Source organism: Vulpes lagopus, chromosome 7 (genome assembly GCF_018345385.1).
Source record: "Vulpes lagopus strain Blue_001 chromosome 7, ASM1834538v1, whole genome shotgun sequence".
Taxonomy (NCBI): Eukaryota; Metazoa; Chordata; class Mammalia; order Carnivora; family Canidae; genus Vulpes; species Vulpes lagopus.
This window is the reverse complement of record NC_054830.1, coordinates 21,270,109-21,285,775: the sequence shown is the minus strand read 5'-3', so window position 1 is coordinate 21,285,775 and position 15,667 is coordinate 21,270,109. Positions and strand designations below refer to the sequence as shown.

The following is a 15,667-nucleotide window of genomic DNA, read 5'->3' as shown; positions in this document are numbered from 1 at the left end:
ATAGATGTATATACCATATTTTATTCAGCCAGTTCCTTATAATGGACATTTGGATTGTTTCCAATTTTGGTATTACAAATAGTGCTACAATGAATAGCTTTGTACATGTGTCTTTTTGTATTTTTGCCAACATATCTTTGGGATAGATTCCTATAAGTGGGATTGCTGGATCAAAACGTAAATACATATGTATTTTGCTAGATATTGCCAAGTTCTCTTTCCCTAGGGTTGTGTCATTATGTTTTACCTGCTTAACTACAGCCTTACCATAGAGTATGTTGCAAACTTTGAAATTTTTTCTAATATGATACTTCAGTGTATCTTCATTTCATTTTCTTTTAAAAATGAGTAAATTTGGGATCCCTGGGTGGCGCAGCGGTTTGGCACCTGCCTTTGGTCCAGGGCGCGATCCTGGAGACCCAGGATCGAATCCCACATCAGGCTCCCGGTGCATGGAGCCTGCTTTGCCCTCTGCCTATGTCTCTGCCTCTCTTTCTCTCTGTGACTATCATAAATAAATAAAAAATTAAAAAAAAATGAGTAAATTTGCATCTTTCCATATATTTATTTATTTATTTTTCTTTCCATATATTTAAGGACCATTTGCATTTCTTTTTGATAAATTCTTTTTTCAGGTACTTTGCTCATTTTTCTAACAGATTATTTGCTTCTTCTTGGCTTTTTAGTAGTTTTTAATTTATGAGAGATTTTAGTTCTTTAATTCATTCTTTTTAATGGTGGTGGTGTTTATTTTTTTATTGTAAATTAGCATGCTGTTTGAGGGAGAAGATTCCTAGCTAAGGACCATGAATGTTCTTTCCTAGCTAAGGCCCATGGATGTTCAGCCTTATCATGTGCTAGTAACGGAAATTGACTTTCTACTGCCCCATACCTCCAGGATGCTCCCAATGTAGTCTCTGAGGGCTTGTTACATTTCTGGTGAAAAATCTCAAATGCATGAAAACAACTGGAAAACAATATAATAAACACATGTATAAAATTGAATGGAAAACAATATAACAAATACTTGTGTGTGGTACCTACGTGAAGAATTGATTTTAACCTGGTCTAGTATTTGTTTCCATTTTTTTATTCCTGTAAAATATCCTTAACACAAAGTTTACCATTTTAACCTTTTTTAGTTGTACAGTTCAGTAGCATAAAGTTCATGTTGTACAACCATCACCACAGTGATCTCCAGCACTTTTTCATCTTCCCAAACTGAAACTTTGTAGCTATTACACAATAATAACTCCCCATCTCCCTTTCTCCCCAGTCCTTGTGAGCCACCATTCTCTTTTCCATCTTGGTGGATTTGATAGCTCTAGCTCTTGCATATATATGTAATCATACAGTATCTGTCCTTTTGCAAATGGCTCACTTCACTTAGCATCATGTCTTTTGGTTTATCCACGTTGTCATATGGTCCAGATTTCCTTCCTTTTTAAGGCTGAGTAATATTCCATTGTATGTATACACCACCTTTTATTTATCCATTTATGTTTTTATGGGCACTTGGGTTACTTCCACCTTTTGGCTATTGTGACTGTTACTGCTACAAACATTTGTGTACAAGTATCTGAGTCCTTGCTTTCAATTCTTTGGGGTATATACCCGGAAGTGGAATTGCTGGATCATAGGGTAATTGTATTTTTAATTGAGAAACTACCATATAGTTTTCCACCATATAGTTTACCATATAGTGGCTACACCATTTTACATTCCTAGACCAGCAGTGCACATCCGTGTCACACTTACATTCTGCTTTTTTGGATAATGGTCATTCTAGTGGGTGTGAGTTGTGTCTTACTGTGATTTGATTTGCATGTCCCTTATGATTTTGAACATCTTTTCATGTGTTGTTACCTCCTTTTTTTTTGAAAGAAATAAAACCTAATAGAGTTTAAGTCTCTTTTGTACTTCTCTTCTTTTTTTTTTTTTTTGTACTTCTAATCCTGTTTTCTCCTCTCATCTCCAAAGGTAGCACTGTTGAAGTTGATGTATATTGTTTCCACCGTTGTTTTTATACTCTTATTAATATGCATGCATTTATAAACATGATATTGCAAAGTTTGCTTTGAAATCTTAACTGTATCATCTTATGCCCTTCATTCTGCACCTGCTGTTTTTATTCAATGTGGGTTGGTTGTTTTTTGAGATTTATCTGTGTCAATTCTAATTCATTCATTTCAACTGCTATATACTACTACTTTATTGTAGAATTGCTGTAATTTATCTCTTTTCCTATGGATTGCTTTTGTCTGGTGCTATTACAATCAGTGCTGTGGCGAGCATCCTCCTTGTGTTGTGTGAAGCATAGGCTCCTCTAAGGTGTACTCATTCAGCAACTGTTTATTGTGAACTTGCTACTGCCAGGCATTGTTTTGAACAGTGGGGATACATCAGTAAAAAAAAAAAACAAAAAACCTACTCTTAGAGAGTTTATGTAAATTGGGATTATTGGATTATTGGATTCTGGAATATTTGAGTCTTTGCCCACTCAACAAAAATTTATTGAGTCTTCTGTGACAGTTATAGTAGTGACCAAAACAAAGTCCTGCCTTGATAGAGTTTACTTTCTAATGGGGAGGATAAAACGATGTATGGCATACTGTCAAGTAGGACTGAATGTCTTTAAGATAATGAAAGCGGAGTCTGGGGTTTCTGCTTTAGATAAGTACTGATGGAAGGCTTTTCTGGAGAGAAGAGGTTTGAGAAGCTTGAATGAAATGAAGCTGGGAATGACACTAGGGAATGAGTCTTTGAGCTAAGAAAATAAATGCAGAGGAGGCTTTGAGGAAAGAACATGATTAGAGAAGAATAGTAAGAATCCCAGGGTCACTTGAGTGCAGGGAACAAAGAAGGAGCTGGTTGGGGATGAGGTGGCAGGGAAGGTAGCCAGAGGCCAGACCATGTTGGGCCTTTGCAATTCCAAAGAGTTTAGATTTTATTATAATTGGGATTAAAAGGTGAAAGATATAGTAGTTAGGTCTTGGATTAGAGAGAGAGAGAGAGTAATAGAAATGGTAGAAAGTGGTTAGATTTGAGATATATTTTAAAGGTATAGTACCTACAGAATTTTCTAGTGGTTTTGATGCAAGATGTGAAAGAAAAGTTAGAAAACAAGGATAACCCCACATTTTTGGATTGAGCCAAAATATAGGCTGGTGATGTCTTTTACTTACTTGGAGAGTACTAAGGAAGAGTCAGGTTGAAAATTTAAGTTTGAAATGCCTATTAAGTATCTTAAATAGTTAGCAGTAGATACCAAATTATAGTCCAAAGTGATTATAATAGTTACACTCTCACCAGCTTTATAGAATCCCATTTGGGTAAATTCCTGATGGATTCCAGCAGGAGATAGCATGTCACACTTCTGTGTTGTTGGGATTCATTGATACTCAATATAGTAAAGGATCCTGCCATTTAAAAAGAACACATGATTATTTTGTGTGTAAAATCAATTAACTTGTGAAGTAAATTGTATAAGTTAGGGCTACTAAGTTTATGTTTTTATACCTTAATTTTTTTTTAAATTGGGGCTCATCTGTTTCCTTTTGTTTTGATATTAATTCTAGATGCTGGATCTGGTGTGGAAGAAGTGGAATTAAGCTGGGAAGATTATCTAGAAGAGACAGGATCCACTGCAGTTCCCTATGGATCTTTTAAACATGTAAGCCAGTAACTATTTGTTTTACTAACTATATCCTATTCCTTTGACTCACTGTACCATCAGAGAATTTAGAGTTTTTTTTTTTTTTTTTTTTTTTTAATCTTTATTTATTTATGATAGTCATACAGAGAGAAAGAGAGAGGCAGAGACACAGGCGGAGGGAGAAGCAGGCTCCATGCGCCGGGAGCCTGATGTGGGATTCGATCCCGGGTCTCCAGGATCGCGCCCTGGGCCAAAGGCAGGCGCCAAACCGCTGCGCCACCCAGGGATCCCTAGAGTTATTTTAAGTTGGGGCACTTGAAAGGATTTGAGTGCTTTTTCCTTTTCCTTCCTGCTGCCACCCTCATTAAGAAAACTGGATGTATTTTATTTCTTTTAATATTATTTATAAGTAATCTCTACACTCAACTTGGGGCCTGAATTTACAGTCCTGAGATCAAGAGTTGCATGCCCTACTGACTGAGCCAGCCAGACGCCCCTAGACATATTTTAAAATCCTTTTTGGTTTTGTGTATTTTCTGCCACTCAATGCAGGACTTGTCTTTTTGAGAAGTCATGAATACTCCTTCTTATTTTTGTCAAGAAAAACCCTCATTAATTGAAGAAAGTGGTTTATTTTCTTGCACTTTGTTTTATGACCATTGGTTTGCACATTGAAAGGAATTTCAGTAACATGTTGAGCAGAAACACAAGCAGTATCATACAATGGATCATATTAGTGGCCAGTGCAGCATAGTTTTATGCTCTAATAGCCCAGTTTAATTCTTCAGCCTTTGACAACTTATTTGCCCTGTGTAATGCTGGTAGAACATAAGAAAATACTCCAATTCAGACCTAGTTTTTTAACCTGTTCACTTACACTCCCTCTTAAGACACAGAGTTATTGATTCTATTGATTTCATGTTTGTCTTAGTCTTTTCAGGCTGCCATAATGAAATACCATAGACTGGGTGACTTAAACAACAGAAATTTGTTTTCTCACAGTTTTGGAGACTAGAAGTCTGAGATCAGGTTGCCATTATGGTTAGGTTCTGGTGAGGGCTTTCTTCCTGGTTTGCCTCCTCATTGTGTCCTCACATGGCAGAGAGTGAGAAAACATGCTCTCTGGTGTCTCTTCTTATAAGCACACTAATCTTACTGGATCAGGGCTCCACTCTTAGGGGCTCATTTATCCTTTACTACCTCCATAAAGATGCTATCTTCAAATACAATCACATTGGGAGTTAGGATTTGAAATAGGAATTTGGGGGAGACACATTTCAGTCCCAAAGCAGTGTTCAACAGGGCATAGTTCCTTTGTTCTAGGATTTGGGAAGACACAAATGCTCACTTAGAATTGTTTGATTTTGTGAAGTTGAACCATATTCTTTTTTTTTTTTTTTTATGATTTATTGATTCATGAGAGATACAGCAAGAGAGAGACAGAGACACAGACAGAGGGAGAAGCAGGCTCCATGCACGGAGCCTGATGTGGGACTCCATCCTGGGTCTCCAGGATTAGGCCCTGGGCTAAAGGTGGTGCTAAACCGCTGAGCCACCCGGGTTGCCCTGAACCATATTCTTATAGGTGTTTTTATAAGCTGAAGAGTCATGCTATTTTCAGTTTGTTTTATAAAAACTCAGTCATAATAGTTGTCCTTTCTAATTTTTAGTTCCCTTATGTCTTTGTTAAATTGAAGTGTGTATTTTAAGTATTTTAAGTAAGAATTTCATTTTATATTGTATTGACTAATAATCTTTTATAATCGTTTTCAGTATTTTTTTTAACATAGTCTCTTTGTGATCATGTAATATCTTTGAAATCTTTTTTTAATGTTATTACTAATCTAATAATGTATTTATACAAGCTTGTTTATTTATACCAAAATGAAGATAGAGGACGAATTTTCTAACTAAAACTCTAGATCTAGGGATCCCTGGGTGGCGCAGCGGTTTGGCGCCTGCCTTTGGCCCAGGGCGTGATCCTGGAGACCCGGGATCGAATCCCACGTCAGGCTCCCGGTGCATGGAGCCTGCTTCTCCCTCTGCCTGTATCTCTGCCTCTCTCTCTCTCTCTGTGACTATCATAAATAAATAAAAATTAAAAAAAAAATAAAGAAAAAATAAAACTCTAGATCTAAAAAGACATCATTTTAAAGAGATAGATTCCACCTCTTTGAATGACAAAGCAACAAGGAGAATGAAAAGTAGATGTATACTCTCTCATCATCAAATGTAGAAAATATTTGTAAGCTTGAATCAGTATATGGTGAAGGGCTGCCAAATACGGTGAAAATCAGGCACTACTATAGGAAGATGCTGAGAAGGGGTGTTGGTGGATAGCTGATCACGGGCAATATTGGTAGTACTCAGATCTCCAGGGAAATGGAGGTGGATGTGCAGGCTACTGGCAAGAGTTGTATAGGACCCAATTTGGAATAAAGGAGGGAGGGAAGAGAGGGCTAAAGAAGAAATAAGAGGTAAAACCACATTTGCAAAGAGGACAGGTCTAAGATAGTAAAACAATTTTCCTTATGGTATGTGTCTTATGGAGAAAATAGCACCAGCTTTGGAAAAGGCACTACGCTTTACCTGGGTCTTCTAGAACAAAAGCTTTAAGCTGCTAGGGGAAGGGATGCAAACCCTGTTAACCCCAGGGTGCAGGTCAAAATCTACCGCAGACTGGAGATAGAACAGAAGAAATAAAAGCCTTCTGTCCCTGAGAGAAGGGTAGAAATATGTATTGGAGCATTGGAGGTCCTCTACAGTTGGGTGAGGGGTAAGATCACTGAGAAGTTCCCACTCCTAAGACTCAGGACACAGAATTTGACTGAGACTGAGGCTGAATCTCAGAGAATGTCCTTTTCTGCTTGTCCTCAACCACCAAGTTAGGAAATGCTGGGTAACAGAGGTCTATTTGTAGGAGAGAGGCAAGAGTGTGGAGAGAGTGGTCTCTGAGATGCAGTCACAAAGAGAAGACCTCAGTCTTCTGTGAGCAGTAAATATTGAGGAAAAAAGCACTTTGCAAATGAGTCTTAAATAGAAAATTATCTTTTTTTTTAAAGAAAATTATCTTAAATAGAAAATGCTAATATGTATTTTGGAGCCTCTGGTATACTGTGAATAAACAACAACAAAACCCAAATCCAGTTCCACTCCTAACTACATTGACTTGACTTTCTCCCTCAAACTTAAGGCCAAAAAAGAAATATGCCCATTTCCAGGCATAAATCCTATTTGCCTCAATCTGTTTTTTAAAAGATTTTATTTATTTATTTGAGAGAGAGAGAGAGCGCAAGCAGGGGGAGCCATAGGCAGAGGGAGAGGGAGAAGCGGGTTCCCCCGCTAAACAGAGAGCTTGACATGGGGCTCGATCCCAGGACCATGACCTGAGCCGAAGGCAGATGCTTAACCAACTGAGCCACCCAGGTGCCCCTCTTTGCCTCAGTCTTGATTATTCTATACAGGATATCTGGTTTTTAACCAAAAATTATGAGACACATGAAGAAGCAACAGAAAAACAGCAAACTGTCAAGAGACAAAGCACTTAACAGAACCAGACTCATAAGGCCCAGGTATTGAAACTATCAGACTGACAATTTTAAATAACTATGAGTAGTAGGTTAAAGGCTCTAGTAGAATAGGTGGACAAACATGTGTGAATAGAAAAGGAATTTCAGTAGTGACAATCACTATTAGAAAGAATCAAGTGGAGGGACACCTGAGTGATTCAGTGGTTGAGCATCTGCCTTAGGCTCAGGGCGTGATCCCAGACCCTGGGATTGAGTCCTGCATCAGGCTCCCCACAAGGAGCCTGCTTCTCTCTTTGCCTATGTCTTTTCTTCTTTCTCTGTGTCTCTCATGAATTAATAAATAAAATATTTAAAAATAAATAAATAAAAAAGTCTAATGTTTGTGTAATTGGAATCTCAGGAGAGAAAAGAGAGAAAGTGAGGAAGATATATTTAAAAAGCATAATTCATCACAGTAGCAGAATAAAGGGAAAAAATCACATTATCAACTCCATATATAGAGAAAAATATTTGGTAAAATTCCATACCCACTCGTGATACAAAAACTCTCAGTAAACTATAGATGGGAATTTCTTTAATTTGCTAAAGGATAGACTTTTTTACAAAAAGTCTACAGCAAACTTTATTAATAGTAGTATGATGCATACTTTCTTTTAAATATGTAACAAGATAAAAACGTTGCTTAACATGACTTCTATTTGATATTAGAGGTTCTGGCCAATATAATAAGCTAAGAAAAACAATTAAAATTTATAAGGACTAGGAAGAAAAGAAAAAATGTCATTTATAGAGGAATAAAATAATTTACAGATACAAAGTTAATGACTAACTTTAGCAAAATTATTAATTACAAGGTAGCATAAAAAATCTATTATATTTACAGGGGCACCTGGGTGGCTCAGTCGATTGAGCCAACTCTTGATTTCAGCTCAGATCATGATCTCAGGATTTGTGAGTTGTGAGATTGAGCCCCACGTTGGGCTCCATTCAGGTGTGGAGCCTGCTTAAGATCCTCTCCCTCTCCCTCTCCTTCTGCCTCTCTCTTGCCCCCTCTCTAATACATATATCCAGCTCTCCTTTGTTATTTATTTTTTACAGTATGGACTCATGGATATTGTTTAAATCTGTGGGTTATAATCCATTAGTCTTACTATTTATTTTATTGCTCAAATTGTCCCTAATGTGACCATTGGGGGATCTTTCTAGTCGTCTCCCATCTCCCTTCCAATCGCCCCCATGATTTTTGGAGCATTTTCTTACTTTCTAACATCATAAGATATTCCATGCACATACTGTTTTCCCTACCCTAGAATTGGGATCACTTATTTCTCCATGGAGCCCATGTTCTTTTTTTGTTGGAGGATGGCATTTATAAATCAAGATTTATATGCTAAGTTTGCTTATTGCTAAGTATCATTACTTATAGTCCCTGTCAATTCACAGAGCTAGGAAATGTATTAACACACATGTACGTCCACATTTCTACTATTTTTCTATCAGTCATTGTGACCTCATTCTGACACCACTGATTCCAGTTCAGCACCTCAAGGTTCATTCTGGTCTTCTCTGCCACAGTGAGAAACATGGTTCTCATTTCCCACTATATATATATATATATATATGTGTGTGTGTGTGTGTGTGTGTGTGTGTATTTAATCTTAGCATTCACTGAAGTAGTTCCAGAATTGCTCACCTTTGGCTTTGTGGTCATACAATGTATCATCTGAGTTAGGACCGTTTGAGAGAGAAACAAGGCATTATTTTTATTCAAGGATAGTAAACATAGACTGTTTCAGGGAAACTGGGAGGTGTGGCCCCCTACATATAGTACATACTATACTAATTCATTATCATCATAGCTTCTTTTGTCCTTACCCTTTTCTAGCTTTATGAATTTTTTTTGAAGGTTGTAGAAATTGCTCTTGAAAACATAATGTGTTGAAGGCTATTAAAATGGTGAACATTTAGTGATTTATGTGCTTAATAGAAAACATTTTCTATAATCATAGTTGGCTGCTTTGGTGAAAATACTGAGTTCTATTAAAATTCCTTTGGCTGTTCTCTGTTTTGTTTGGATCACTGCTGTGAGTTAGAATTGGAGTTTCTCAGGTTTCCCTTGAGAAAGTTTTATTTCATTTAGTGCCTCAGCATTGTAAGTCTTAAAAAAGAGTTTTGGCTAAAGAAAATACTCATTTGGGATACTTTTCTGGTGGTTAGTAACATTTCCCTGTTCAGGTGGACACACGTTTGCAAAATGGATTTGCTCCTGGGATGAAACTGGAAGTGGCTGTGAAAACAGACCCTGAAACCTACTGGGTTGCCACCATCATCACCACCTGTGAGCAGTTGCTGCTCCTTCGCTATGATGGCTATGGCGAGGACCGGAGGGCCGACTTCTGGTGTGACATCAGGAAGGCTGACCTTTACCCCATTGGGTGGTGTGAGCAGAATAAGAAGACTCTTGAAGCCCCAGAAGGTAATAAAATACTTGCTGTTGAGACATGATGTGTCCACAACCTTGAGGTTTTCAATTCTGCCATCAAATAGGTTTTTCTAACTTTCTGGGGTTAGCATTTTGAATGAAAATATCTATAAGGAGTAATGCACATTTCCCTCTCTTTGAAAATTATTTTTTGGGCTTCATAAAGCCTTGGGTTTTTACGATACTCTTAGGGAACATGAGTTGCTTATCATCCTGTAAAGCTGTGAGGCTCTCTGAGTTTGGCACTTGTGGGTCTGTTTGTCTTTAAGTACGTTGGGCCAGATTGCTATGCTGTTAGTTCTCTTCTGATTTGACTGTCCTCTTTTCACCTCTAGGTGATCTGAGACCTATGAACTCTTAAAATGAGTTTACTGAAGTTCCCTTCCAGGAAAGAGCCTTACTGGGAATAGAATCCAAATTAAACAGGACAGAGACAGTAGGACAGAAGGAGAGGGAAGATCACATAAAGATGGAGAAAGAGGGATCCCTGGGTGGCGCAGTGGTTTGGCGCTTGCCTTTGGCCCAGGTTGCGATCCTGGAGACCCGGGATCGAATCCCACATCAGGCTCCCGGTGCATGGAGCCTGTTTCTCCCTCTGCCTATGTCTCTCCCTCTCTCTCTGTCTCTCTGTGACTATCATAAATAAATAAAAATTAAAAAAAAAAAAAAAGATGGAGAAAGGGAAAGAAGGCTTCAGGTTTAAGAGAATATCAGAGCTTATTTGTTTTCTTTCAGCTCCTTATTTTGATAGAATTTCAGATTTACAAAAAAGTTGCAAAAATAGCCTAGAAAATTCTTAGAGACTTTTTGCCAAGTTTACCTAAATGTTATGTTTTACCAAATTTATAGTATCCCTCCTTCTTCCTCCTTCCCTCTTCATACACAAACACATGTGTGACTTTTTAATAAACCATTTGAGAATCCGTTGTAGGCATGATGCCTTTTACTCATACCATAATGTACTTATCAGGACATTGGTTAACACTGGAAAATAACAAAATAAGGAAATTAACTTTGACGTAATGCTATTATTTCACCTGTATATCTTAATTTTTACCCATAATGATTTATTTATTTATTTAAAGATTTTATTTAGTTATTCATAAGAGACACACAGAGAGAGAGAAGAGAGGCAGAGACATAGGCGGAGGGAGAAGCAGGCTCCATGCAGGGAGCCTGATGCGGGACTTGATCCTGGGACTCCAGGATCACGCCCTGGGCTGAAGGCAGGCGCTAAACCGCTGAGCCACCCAGGGATCTCCCCATAATGTTTTTATAGTAAAAGGGAATCCTAGATCATGTGTTGCATCCAGTTGTCATGTCTCATAAGATTCCTTTAATCTGGAACAGTTTCTCAGACTTTGTCTCTCATGACTTTGACATTTTTGAAAGTTATGGGCCAATTTTCCCAGTAATATTGATCATGCCTTGTTTCTTTTCCTGGATCACATTGCATTTGATTGTCCTGTCTCTTTAGTGTCCTTAACCTAACTCTGTGTTTCTTGGTGTTGATGTTGAAGAGTACAAGCCAGTTATTCTCTTAGAAGGTCCCACACTTTGGGTTTGTCTGATGTTTCCTTAGACTCTGATTGTGCACTTTTGGTTGGAAAAGTGCATAAGTGACTCAGTTCTTCTAAGGCACCAGTCATTATTAGGACATGTAACTGGTGATATTAACTTTTATCACTTGATTAATTGGGTGTATGCCAGGTTTTTTCAACATAAGATTACTTTTATACCTTCAAATTACTAAGTATCTTATAGGAAGATACTTTGAGTTAATGTAAGTATCTCATACTCTTCAAACTTCAACCCACTATTTTTAGCACTTGATTATTTTTGTCTGAAATGGTTATTACTCTAATGATTACCAAATGGTATTTTCTGTCTACATTTCATAATAGGCTTTCTACAATAGAAAGAGCTTTCCTTTTCCCCATTTACATACATATATGTATGTGTGTTTGTCAGTGTAGACTTGTGATTCTTATTTTACTCAATAAGTTATAGTCCGTTACTGTCATTATTTATTTTGATGCTCACATTGTCCTCGAATTGGGAAGTGGGTATCCCTTTAAGCTGGCTAATATGTACTTTGTTATGTTCCCATCATTCTTTTTTTTTTTTTTTTAAATTTTTATTTATTTATGATAGTCATAGAGAGAGAGAGAGAGGCAGAGACACAGGCGGAGGGAGAAGCAGGCTCCATGCACTGGGAGCCTGATGTGGGATTCGATCCCGGGTCTCCAGGATCGCGCCCTGGGCCAAAGGCAGGCGCCAAACCGCTGCGCCACCCAGGGATCCCTGTTCCCATCATTCTTTGAGTAATTTCTTATGCTGTAGCCCAAGAAGCTTTTCCTTGAAATCAGCCATTTCTCCAAGGAATCCTGGCTTCTTTTGGTGAAAAATGCTATTTTGAAATGAAGATTTAGGTGTTAGGGTCCTTGGGAGTCTGTGGGCTTCTAGCTGCCTTTTTATTTTTTTAAGATTTATTTATTTACTTAGAGCAGGGGAGGGGATAGAGGGAGAGGGAGAGAGAATTCTAAACTGAGCATGAAGCCTGACATGGGGCTCTATCCCAGGACCCTGAGATTAAGACCTGAGCTGAAACCAAGAGTCAGATGCTTAACTGACTGAGCCACCCAGGTGCCCCTAGCTGCCATATTTTTAAGCATTTTGTGAAAAAACATTGTAAGAGGAAGCTCTAGAGACATGAAGCTCTGACTGGCCTACCATTTCATCCTAGGAGTCTAGGAAAATTCATTTCATTTAAATGATTTTCATGGAGTATAAGGTTATTATAACAAAAGAGCAAGAGGGAGAGAGAGGAGAGAAGGATGGAATAAAATCATTCCAGAGAACTGTAACCACAAAAGAGATATGAACATTATGTCACATAAAAACATTTGAAAATCAGCAAAGAGATGGGATGCCTGGGTGGCTCAGTGGTTGAACAGCTGCCTTCCGCTCAGGGCATGATCCCGGAGTCCTGGGATCGAGTCCCATTTTGGGCTCCGTGCAGGGAGGCTGCTTCTCCCTCTGCCTGTGTCTCTCTGCCTCTCTCTCTCTCTCTCTGTGTGTGTGTGTGTGTGTTTGTGTGTGTGTGTGTGTCTCATGAATAAATAAATAAAATCTTAAGAAAAAAGAAAAAGTAAAAGTTAGGCAAGAACTAGAAATAAAAAGATATTAGGAAGGAAGACTAAGTTAAACAGGAACAAATCTACCATGAATAATATCTGAAGAGAAATGGAAGATGAAAAGGAAGAAAAAATTTAAAATAAAAAGAAAGGAGGAAAGAAAAAAGACTTAGGGTAAAGTCCCCGAAGAAAACCATGACAATAAAATAATAAAATACTATAAACTTTCATTCAAGAAAACTTGACTGAAATAAAATAGGACTGAAAACACATATGGAAAGGGCTCACTTTGTACATGGGAAAATCAAGTGAGAGCAGCTCTATCAAGGTGTGTTCTAATGATGCTTGAACTTTAAAAATATAATCCCTTGGTTATTCAGGCAAAGGGTCTAAATTTCTTGAAAAGGGAGGAAAACCAGATTGTCATCAGATTAATTGACAATAATGCTTTATGACAAAAGATAGTGGGGTAACATCGTTAAGAGACAAGGGTTTGCATCTGGCCACACTGAACTTCAGGTATAAAGGCCATAAGCAGACAGGAAGGTGTGAAGACTCAGGAATAGTGTTCCTGTGAGCCCTTCCTAACACATCTACTGGGGGCTGAGCATTAAAAAACCAAGTGAATGAAGAGACATTAGTATAAGAACTGTTAATGAGACGTTATAAATATATGTGTAGCTGTAGAACTTGGAACTCAATGAAGATTACAAAGGAGACAGTATAGTATATGTAATGGCTACCTCGTCTGATGGTATAGATACAGTGTAACTATAAAAATGTGAGGCAGCAAGAGGGAGGGGACATGTGCAGTGGTAAAGCTCACTCACTGCCTTTTCAAAAAACCAGCTTTACTGCAGAGTAATTAAACTAATTACCTTATAAATGTTAATCGAGTATAAAAGACTATTACCTGAAATGAGATTGTGAAGAAGAGGAGAAAAAGAAGTTTTGGCTAATGTTAGTATTGTTTATAGAACAAAGAAATGGAAAATAGTCCAAAAATAGAACTAAAGTGTTATATAAAGGTGTTAGTATATACTGAGATAACCAGAAGAACAAAAACACAAACTTTTCTAAACGCCAAAAGATAGATTTTAAAAAGAAAAAGTTTATGTTCAAATAAAATAGATCACATAGTGAGAGACTGTGCATACACACACACACTAATGTATAATATTTAACAACATGACAGAATTGAGGCCATACTTCTTGATAATATCAATAAATGTTAATGGGGTTAATCTTCTATTAAAAGTAAAAGAACAGTTCAGATTGGTTCAGAAAGCAAAACCTACTTCTGTGCTATGTTCAGGAGACCCACCTAAATGGAGAGATTCTGAAAGGGTTAAAATATAAGGATAGACAAAAATACATAAAAATCAAATCACATGGAAAAGAAAGTAGTGTCAGTCTTGGTATTTCACAAAGGTAGAATTCAGATCAGAAAGCATTATAAGAGGGATCCCTGGGTGGCACAGCGGTTTGGCGCCTGCCTTCGGCCCAGGGCGCGATCCTGGAGACCCGGGATCGAATCCCACATCAGGCTCCCGGTGCATGGAGCCTGCTTCTCCCTCCACCTGTGTCTCTGCCTCTCTCTCTCTCTCTGTGACTATCATAAATAAATTAAAAAAAAATTAAAAAAAAAAAGAAAGCATTATAAGAGACAAAAGGGTACTTTATGATGATGAAAGCTGCAGTGCATGGTAAAAGAAAATGGGGACCATCTATGGGGACCAACACTACAGCTAGGGAGTGTTCTCCAGGATATCTTGTTTTATGAAAAGAGAAAAATGTGTATAGAATGAAGGAGAGGGAGAGCATATGAATGTATATATGTGAGGTTTATTTAAAAAAAATAAAAGAATAAATCTATTTTTTAAAAAAAGATTTATTTTTTAAACTTTTTATTTTACACATGAGAGACACACAGAGAGAGGCAGAGACATAGGCAGAAGGAGAAGCAGGCTCCCTGTGGGGAGCCCAATGCAGGCCTCAATCCCAGAACACTGAGATCATGCCCTGAGCTAAAGGCAGTCGCTCAACCACTGAGCCACGCAGGCATCCCCCAAAATAAATCTATTTAAAAAGTTACCTATGGGGACACCTGAATTGGCTCAGTGGTTAAGTGTCTGCCTTCAGCTGGGGTCATGATCGCAGGGTCCTGGGATCGAGTCCCACATCAGGCTCTTTGTAGGGAGTCTGCTTCTCCCTCTGCCTATGTCTCTGCCTCTGTGTGTATGTATGTGTGTCTCATGAATAAATAAATAAAATCTTTAAAAAAATGCTATTTGAACCTTGCTCCCACTTAAAAAAGAAAAGTTACCTGTGAGGAAGGAAGGGAATGGAATTGGGCGGAGGGGGAGGGAAAGAAGCTAGATTTTTTAATTGTACCTATTTTGTAGATTTGAATTTGAACTATGTAAGTGTTTTATATAACTACAAAATTAAATTTTAAAGAAATTTCTGAAAAACAAAAACAAAAGCAGCATAAGAATATAACTGTATATAGAGATTGTGAAGTGATACTCAGAGAACTATTTCATTGACTCTCATATACAGTAATTTAAACGTACATCCCTAATAGGCATATATAACATAGCAACAACAAAAGTAAGCTATTTTCAGTAATCATTGTTGATGACAAAGTTGATGTTATTTTGAAATACTATTCGGGTATTGTGGGATGAAGTCATAATGAAATGTGTAATTGAGAGCTAGGGCTTTCAGCAGGAAAAAAGGGAAATAGAACTTGTATAAATGAAGTTAAGTAGAAACAACATCTTTGTGAATTTGTATTGGAAGTATCATTACGAACTCCTGATGTGATTTATGTCTTAAAAAAAGAGAAAATATTTCTTAG

General features: G+C 37.7%; 1 protein-coding gene across 9 annotated transcripts in view; it reads left to right on the top strand.

The window, feature by feature from the left end:
* SFMBT1 (Scm like with four mbt domains 1) overlaps positions 1 to 15,667 on the top strand; it is a 125,110-nt gene that overhangs the window by 72,454 nt on the left and 36,989 nt on the right. For 8 of the 9 annotated variants that reach the window (XR_005988872.1, XR_005988871.1, XM_041761736.1 and 5 more), the window contains 2 exons: positions 3,579 to 3,673; positions 9,421 to 9,661. Coding sequence is in view for 6 of the 9 variants with exons in the window: in XM_041761736.1 (XP_041617670.1) it covers positions 3,579 to 3,673; positions 9,421 to 9,661 (336 nt within the window). In the remaining 3 variants the exon portion in view is untranslated. Of the gene's footprint in view, positions 1 to 3,578; positions 3,674 to 9,420; positions 9,662 to 15,667 lie in introns of those variants that run through there. The other variant, XM_041761742.1, reaches the window with a different exon arrangement.